The sequence below is a fragment of the Leishmania panamensis genome, assembly GCF_000755165.1.
Source record: "Leishmania panamensis strain MHOM/PA/94/PSC-1 chromosome 20 sequence".
NCBI classification, from domain to species: domain Eukaryota; phylum Euglenozoa; class Kinetoplastea; order Trypanosomatida; family Trypanosomatidae; genus Leishmania; species Leishmania panamensis.
This window is the reverse complement of record NC_025866.1, coordinates 1,129,437-1,137,823: the sequence shown is the minus strand read 5'-3', so window position 1 is coordinate 1,137,823 and position 8,387 is coordinate 1,129,437. Positions and strand designations below refer to the sequence as shown.

The 8,387-nt window shown below is 64.2% G+C and overlaps 1 protein-coding gene and 1 pseudogene across 1 annotated transcript; both read right to left on the bottom strand.

Annotated features, from left to right (window-relative positions):
• Nucleotides 1–2,629: 2,629 nt before the first annotated feature.
• LPMP_202530 (amastin-like surface protein, putative) lies at nt 2,630–3,199 on the bottom strand (the record flags this gene model as incomplete). The annotated part of the gene is made up of 1 exon (XM_010700153.1): nt 2,630–3,199. The coding sequence occupies one exon, from the start codon at nt 3,197–3,199 to the stop codon at nt 2,630–2,632; it is 570 nt and encodes a 189-aa protein (XP_010698455.1).
• Nucleotides 3,200–4,180: 981 nt separating this feature from the next.
• On the bottom strand, nt 4,181–5,797 carry LPMP_202520 (annotated as a pseudogene).
• Nucleotides 5,798–8,387: the final 2,590 nt, after the last annotated feature.

Genomic DNA, 8,387 nt, shown 5'->3' with positions numbered 1-8,387 from the left:
TGGCAGGACCTGCATGGCTACAGCGTTGCGCCACAGCACACTCGCGCCGCTGCAAGCGCTGCCTGTAAAGGCGACGATGCGGGGAGCGGCGGCAGCATCTCTGTTAGCACCCTGTGCACGACCGCCTACCCGTCCTTGCGCCTCACGACGAAGGCCTCGTCGCCCGCCGCGAGCGCACCCCCGCACCCCGACGACTGCGCCGCCTTTGGGAGCGTCTCGATGCCTGTCTGGTGCTAAGGACCTCGCTGCTCCCGCCGGTAGGCGCGCAAGTTCGTCGTGAAGACGTGGGTCACCTCCAGCAGCCTCGCATGGTAGAGCAGCTTCCTCCGCCGCCCCAGCGCCACAATGCGCTCAGGCGTCACAGATAGCTCCACCTCGTCGTCGTCCCTGAGAAGCACGCAGGTGGCATCGCCGTTCGCCCTGGCGACGGTCCCCCTCATGCACATGCCCGACAGCACAGCTGCACCTCCGCTCGCAGGGTTATTCTCCAGGCTCACCGTCACCTGCATCCCAACACCCACCAAGAGCGGCGGCGCAGCACCGCCACAACGGAGCACAACGGCGTCGCCCACCCTGCCACGCAGAAATATTCTTAACCGGTACACTGCCTTCCACATCCTCGCGACGAGGCGGCCAAGCGCCACAGGACGGTCTTCCACAACGTTGGCCGGCTGCGTGGGGCCCACACCACCCAGCGCCTCTCCCATGCAGTCCCGCAACTCTCGCCGATAGTGTCCAGGCCGCGTCGGGCCGCAGACCCAAGGCCTGCACTCGCAGAGGAGCGTCCGCGCGTAAGATGCGCTGTGGTCGCCGGCGCTACAGCCGGGCGCGCACTCAGAAGACACACAGCCCTCACCCAAGGCAGACGCTGCCGCACCTGAGGTGGCGGTGGCAGCACCACCCGTTCCGCGTGCGCACACACACAGGTGCAGGCGATACCTCTCAGCATTGCGCCGCGCCAATCCACGAGAATCTCTGCCTCTGTCAGCGCATGTAAGCCTTGAGCGTTCGTATGCGGGAGCTTGCGTCCACTTCAGCGGTGCCGCAGAGACAGAGAGAGAGGGAGGGGGGGTCAGAGAAAGAGGAATGAGGTCAGCAAGAGCCTGCGCCACCCGAAGGCACGCACACACATGCATACACATGTGCACACATCCGGGCATCCACCGGCACGGCAGAAGGCGCACACACAACGCAGCCCTGGCACTGGCCGCAGCAATACGCTCGGCGTTCCCCCTGCCCGCCCTCTCGGAGAGGACGGGTGGAGTGGCACTGGCGGCAACGACGCTGCTGGGCTGAGCGAGCCGAAGACAGAAAGCAAGACTGAGGAGGCATAGCCGCGCGGGGGCACATAATGGAAAACAAGGAAAAGCGATTAAAGAAGAGTTAGGGTCACGCGCACACGTGCCGCCATCTCCAGCGGAGACAGTGGGGAGCGGCTGGAGCACAGGACAGGGTGCGGCTCACGCTATCACGATCGACCGCACACTCTCCAGCCTTGCTTCCAGCATGCATCGCCCTAGCTGTCCGTCAGGAGCAGCGAGACGACTTGCTCCAACGCCTCACGTACCTACGGCCACGCTCGCCTCACCATGCATACAGCCACAGAGCCCACCCGGCCCGCTGCAGGCACCGCACCGCGCCTGGGTGCCGTGCCTCGCCCTCCGCCGCCTCCAGCAGCGTCACGCCACAGCGCAGCGCGGCGGCTCTCCGCACGGCAGCCTGGTGTACTCGACGACCTGAAGAGGCGCGAGGGAGCGCAGCATAGATAGCAGCACAGGAGAGGCAGGGGACAAGAGGGCACAGCGTGCGCACACGCCGCCGTCCCTCCGCACGCGGCAGACAGAGGGGTGGGAGCCAGCGGGACAGCCGCACTGGATAAGGTGGGCAACAGAGGAAGCGCGGTCGCGGGGTGGCACGTGCGCGCCAAAAAAAAAAAGAGGGGGGGAGGAAAGACACAAAAGAGAGCCTGGAAAAGACTGCCGCCAGCACGCACAGGGCCACGCCGTGTCGGAGAGCAGTGCCTCAGGGTGAGGAGGTGCAGCAGGAGCAGCGCCATGCACCCCCACCGTCCCCTGCGACACCACGTCTCCTCCTTCCCTTACCCTACAAGCACCTACACCGCCAACGACCGCGTCGCCATCTCCCTCGTCGCGCGCGTTCTTATCGTGCCAACGGCACGCCAGGCGAACGGGCGCGGGCGCGGCACGCTGCCTATACGGCAGCAACGGGGGATAGGCGCGGAGGGGTGGGGGGGCGACACGGGAGCATTGTCGCCGCCAAGCGCGCGCTGACAGCAACAGAGCACAGGCCGCTGTCCGCGCAAAGCGGGTACACACGCAGGAAGAGAGAGCCCATAAGGGCACAAAAAGAGACGTGCAAGGCGAAAGTAGTGGGGTGCGGGGGAAGCCACGAACACAGCACTCGAGCCCACCCCCACCCCACGCACGCACCGTCAGCAATGCGGAGAAAGGACATGAGGGCAAGGAGCCACGACGGCAGCGGCAGCGCTCGCTGCCCCTCGCATTTGCGCCGACATCAGCTTCGCCGGCGCCTCCACGGGGACGTCGCCGTGGGGCTGCCGCGCCGCCGCCAAGGCCACCCAACGATTCGGCTCCACCCACTATAGGGTTCACTCCTTGTGTTCCACCTGGCCACTTTCAGCGGAAGCCGTAGTGCAGATTGACAGCACCACGACGAAGATGTTAATTACATCCAGCGCCCAGGCTGCCACGAAGAGAGCGAAGCCGGCACCATAATGAAACTCAAAACTCAACATTGAGCAGTTCATCTCATCGACAGTGTAGGCAACCGACATGGAAGCCCAGACAACGCCCAGGGTGACGGCACCCACAATGTTGAGCCCCAGGCATATCCAGCGTCCGATAGGGCAGCAGAACAGCATGAGGACGCCCAGGGCGAACGCCGCGCCGTACACGAAGATGGAGATGATAGCGAACGCCTCAGCAACTCGGAAACGCATCAGGCGGCTTGTACAGTTCACAAATACAGACTCAGGTCTGAAATCGTACGAGAGATCGAAACAGTGAAACTTTCCTCCCCATAAAGTCAAGCACGGCACAGTACCCTCCCGAAACATCGGTTTGACGCGAAACATGTCGATCGGCGTCCCCACCACCACAAAGACGAACGCGATGAACTGGAGGGCCGCGTAGACCACAAAGACGGTATTCAACCCCATTTTCGCAGAGTCACAGCAGCACGCGGAGAGAGGTAGGGCGGCGGTGCACGGCAGCGGAGGTGGCGTAGGGATGGGGGGCGAGCGCGAGAGGGCTAAAGCGAGTCGAGTCTTCGCACAGCAACGTCGATGGTGCCGCCGCGTGTGTGTGCGTGTTTGTGGTGAGAGGGGGGAGGCATGAGAGGGGCGGGAAGGGCGAAAGGGAGGAGGAGAGTGGAAGAGAGAAGGAGGGAGCGGTGGTGTGACAAGCGTGCGGAGGCGCTATCTGCCGGCGCCCACACACGCGCGCTGCAGAAGAACCGGCCGGTTGGCGTGAGACATGCCGCGCCGGCAGCGGGGGGAGCGTCGGAGCAGCCGACACAGGGCGCCGCGCCCCTGACCGTCGTCCGCCCTCCTCCGCAGAGTCTCGGCAGCAACACAGTGGCGCGGCGCACGGGAAGAACAAGAGGCGAGAGCGTGTGTGCGCGCAGAGCCGCACCCGCACGCGTGCCGCAGGGGGCGTGGCGCGCCGCTCCTCTCTCCCCTCGCCGCCATCACAGAGAGGAGCGTGTGTGTGTGTGTGTGTGTGTGTTTGTGTGGAGGGGCCTCAGTGTGGGTGCAGGGGTGCTGCAGCCCCGTCACTCCCCAGCCCCCTCCCATACGCCCGGAGACCAAACAACACGCCCATGGCAGCATTTCGGGAGGAGGCGGTGGGACACAGACGCGCACACGCTCCACGCGCACGTACGCATCAACACCAGCGCACATCCACGTGCGTCTACAGCCAGCAGCACTGCGAGGCGGTGTGAAACAGCTCGCTGCGAAAACGCCACGCGCCTGCTACGGGATCGTACAGCACAATGTCCACCAGTGCCGTGCTGTGCAGCGCCGCTGCGTCCACGCTGTTGTGCTGCCCGGCGTCGTAGGGGCAGGCGGAGAGCTGCTGCAGCGCCGCACGCAGCTCCGGGCGGCTGACGCACGTCGCCTGCAGCTGCCGCATGGCCTTCAGTAGCCTCGCATTCGTATACTGCGCCGCTGACGCACAGCGGCAATCACGTCGTCCACGTCGCTGCGGCTCGCCCCAACGACGTCCAAGGAGGGGCTGAGGCTGACGGGGTCGATGGCGCGCTGCGTGTGGGCGAAGGCCTCCTCGCGGCTGAACGCGGGAATGACGCAGAGGTCCAGCCGCGGCAGCCCAGCGTTTGCCAAGCTGAGCGCCTCAGTGGGCACCTCCATCACAACATGGCACACACGGCGGTCGAACGCCAGCGCGGCCACGTCCCTGTACACCCGCTGCAAGCTGCTGCCCTCGCGCAGCCGCAGCAAGAGCAGCGGCGTCTCGCCCCTCGCAGCGCGGGCCATCCGGCACGCCTCCTCCACAAAGTCCAGCACGTCGCCGCACACGTCCACGCTGCCCACGCCCAGCGCCTTGACAACGCTGTGCAGCGTGTCCTCCGTGCCGCGGACGTCAACGCACACGTGCGGCACTCTCTCCTTCAGCACGGCGCTGCGCCACTCTGTGCTCTTGCGGCACCCGTGGGGTCTCGTGAAGACAGGGATGCGGGGGTGCGCCGCATCGAGCCGATGCAGCACCCGCCGAACCGCACTCTCCTCTCGGTCGCGCGACACGCTTTGCCGCACCATCAACGGGGCCGCCTGTATGGCGCTCTGGTCGAGATTCAGCGGCTGCGTGAGCGTCCTGACGGCGACCGTCAGCTGATGCGCGCGCTGCTGCTTGCGATAGGTCATGTTCTACCCAAACGCGAAGGCAATACCGAGGAGTGCCATGGACGCGCTTACCACACCGCTGTACTTGGTAAGCGTGTAGCGGATGTCCCGCTCCTTGACCCGCTCCCTAAGCAGCCCCCGCATCTGCCGATGGTGGTCTCGCTGCCACTCCGACTTATCCAGCACGCACATGCGCACCGCTCGGGGTATGTGCGTCATGCAGTGCATGTCAGAGGTCGTCAGTAAGTAAAGCCGATCCACGCGCCACCCGCGCTGATAGAGGACGCACGCAATGCTCTCCTGGTGCGCTCGTCGCGCCACTCCAGCCGTGCGTAGCCATGCCACCACCTCGCCGTACTCGGCGTTACTCACAAGCTTGGCGCGGGTCTCCGACAGCACCACCATCTCTGCGGGAACAGCCGTGTCGAGCCTGTTGTTATCGAGCAACACCCCATACGTTCCGTTGCCGTTGACACGCACCACGACGCCACCCACCACGGCTCCAACGCACTCCTCGTCCCGGCCGTGCTCAACGTAGACGCGAGACCCAACCTCGACAATCGGCGAGAGAAAGAGGTGCTGCAGGTGAACGGCGTAGGTCGATCCAGCGATCCTGGCCTTGACGCCGCCTGCGATGGGCGCAGCAGTGGCGCTGCCGCTCTTCTCGAAGAAAGCACGCACCACCATGCCGCGTGTGAGGGGACTCAGCTGCAGCGGCGCAGCGGCATCCGCACAGCTCTTGTCCAGTGAGGCTGTCGATGCATGGCGCGCCGCGTTGGAGAGCATAACACGAGCAGTGATGCGCGAACCGCCATTTTGCGCCCAAGCAATGCGGCGCGTCGCTGTACAAGTGCGGCGGAGGCTCGCGTTGAAGCGCAACAGCACAGACCGCATTGGCGCGCTACACCGTCGATGTGGGTGGGACTCGTGTGTGCGGAGCGCTACGCGTGGGGCGTGCAAGTACAACAAGCAGTCACCGGGTCACGTCCGCACGCATACCCATGTATGGGTGCACCAGTTCGATGGGGAGTGAACAGAGAGAAGGGAGGAAAGAGGGGGGCAGGATAGGCTGCACACGCACACTTGCAACAGCAGCGCAGAGAGAGCGTGAGCGGGGTGGCAGGGGGGGGGGGGAAGAGGGAGCAGTGATATGGAGAAGAGCGGACAGGCGCTGGCAGCCGGCAAGGGACTTGCGTGGGATGGCGGACGGCGGGAAGGGCAGGGACTAGCGAGAAGACAAGCACACAAAAGGGACGGTGACCGGGCAACACGCCACCGCTAATCCGGGCATCCGTCTCCACTTTTGTGTTTGCGGTCGCTGTCCATGCCGAGCCTACCCTTGATGACGCCCATGAAAGAGTCTCGTGCGCAGCGGCAACAGCACCCGCACAGCCACTCCCTCGCAGAGGCCTCGAGAGGCGCAGCCGAGCTGTACGTCAGCAGCAGCCAGCGGCGCACAACGTCGGGGAACACATGCGCACGTGCAGACACACCCGGCTGCCCGCAGGCATCTCTGGAGGGAGGCGGCACTAGCGCAGCTGCCTGAACCCTCTCATTCGCTCTCGCCGTGTTGCAACTCGCCCGCCACCGAGCGGGAACCGCCGCTATGTAGCACTGAGTGGCTGAGGCCATCGTACTGGTCTTTGTCGTATGACAACCGCGCCAGACGCGGCACCACCAATGCGAGCTGCGCGTCGTCGTAGCCCTCCACTTGGGGCACACCCAGTGTCACGACGCCGCTTCGCAGCGGGCTCGCCATGGTGCGCGCGGCCACGTGGAGGCTGATCATGCCTTTCTCGTGGCCTGCAGGGAGAGACAGCGAGCTCCTACCATGCCTACAGCCCCAGGTCGCCACCACAACAGCGAGGGTCCGCTGTGCCTAGCTGGGGAAGCAGCTGCCAAGCACAGCACTCCTGGGACATCTGGCGAAAGTGCTTTGTCAGGCCGTGTGCCGCGTTGCCGGTCGGCGACCGCGCGGTAGCCGGCGCAGACACCGATACTATCGCATCTGCCACGAGCGGGGCGGCTGGTTCAGTTGCCGCAGAGCATTCGCGGTGCGCAGAGCACAAGCATGGCTTACCCCGGCACGGCACGTTCATGCCGTGGATGAGCAGGAGCGCCGTCCTCCAGTTCCTCGGAGGATCTTTCATGCCTGCGAATAGCTCGCACCGCGGGCCGAGGCTGCGAAGCGGCGCGCACGTTGCCGCGCTCCACGTGCCCTGAACGCACCACCCCGCACTGTCTTCGAGCGGCATGACGCTTACTTCCAGGAATGCTCGTGCTTCATTTCGCCGCTTGGCTTCCTTGCGTGCCTCCGCCGTCTCCCCTCTCGCTGTTGGGCATGTGGCAGTGGCACCTCCCTGATTACCTGCTCTTCTGCGGATACTTGCTCCCCTGGCACCGTCGCACTGTCAGCTACTCCGGCTCACGATCAAGCACTAGGGACACAATTCTCATCGTCTGCTCGTTATGAGACCGTGCGTTGCTGAGGGTACGCCCGCAAGAGCACGGCGCCCGAGGAATGGGGGATGATCCTGCTCAAGGCTGGCTTACTGCCGCCGCGCCCTCGTGGCGTCCGGTCGTGCCCGCCAAACCCGGCGCCGTAGACCATCCCGAGCACGACGACACGCACGAGCCTCGGGTGCACCGGCCGATTCTGTGGACGCGGCCACGTCGCCCAGGGCCACATGGTGCCAGGAGCAGTGGACCCGCCCAGACCGGTCACAAACTGGCACAGGTTGTGTCCGTCGTGCTGCGACAGCTGTCCTGCATTCAGCTAGCTGAGCATGGAGGAAGCCCTTCGGAGGAGCACCCACCGGCCCTCTTCTGCGTGTGCATGGGCCACTTTTCGATGGAACTCCTGAAGGGGGACAGAATACGTGCTCGCTCACGCCTTTCACGGCTCGTCGCCATCCAGCATCCGCATCCGCTCCTCTCAGTGGGCCTCGGTGGCGGGTCCTCGAGGCGATGGATGCAGGCCGCGGACGCCTGCACCTCCTCCCCCGCGGAGCGGTATCTGCGTCCGCCTTCGCCACACTCTTCGAAGTCTATGAGGTGCTGTCGGTAGCCAGTATAATCGCTCTTGTGCTCCGCGTACGCGAGGCGCTGCCATACAGGAGAAGCTCATGCGCAACTGGCTTTTCAGCACCAGCACGTCAGAACTCAGTAGAAAGTGTGCCCTCTTTCCCCCATAAAGACCACAGCTGCATGCAAAATATTTCTCTGTAGCATTGGTCCCTCAGCGTGAGAGGAATAGAATGGACTTCAATTGATGAAACGCAGTAAAATAGGTGTGCATGTGACTCTTTTCGCTTCCTATTCCACGAATGAGCTGGTGCACTTGCTTGCTGGCTAAGGGAGAGAAAGCGGGTAAGGAGGAGAGCGAGCGAGTGTAGGTCGTCAGTATTCACTGCCCAAGGCAAGTCTTTGCCTTCACCATCATCTATATATATATATATATATATATATATATATATATATATAT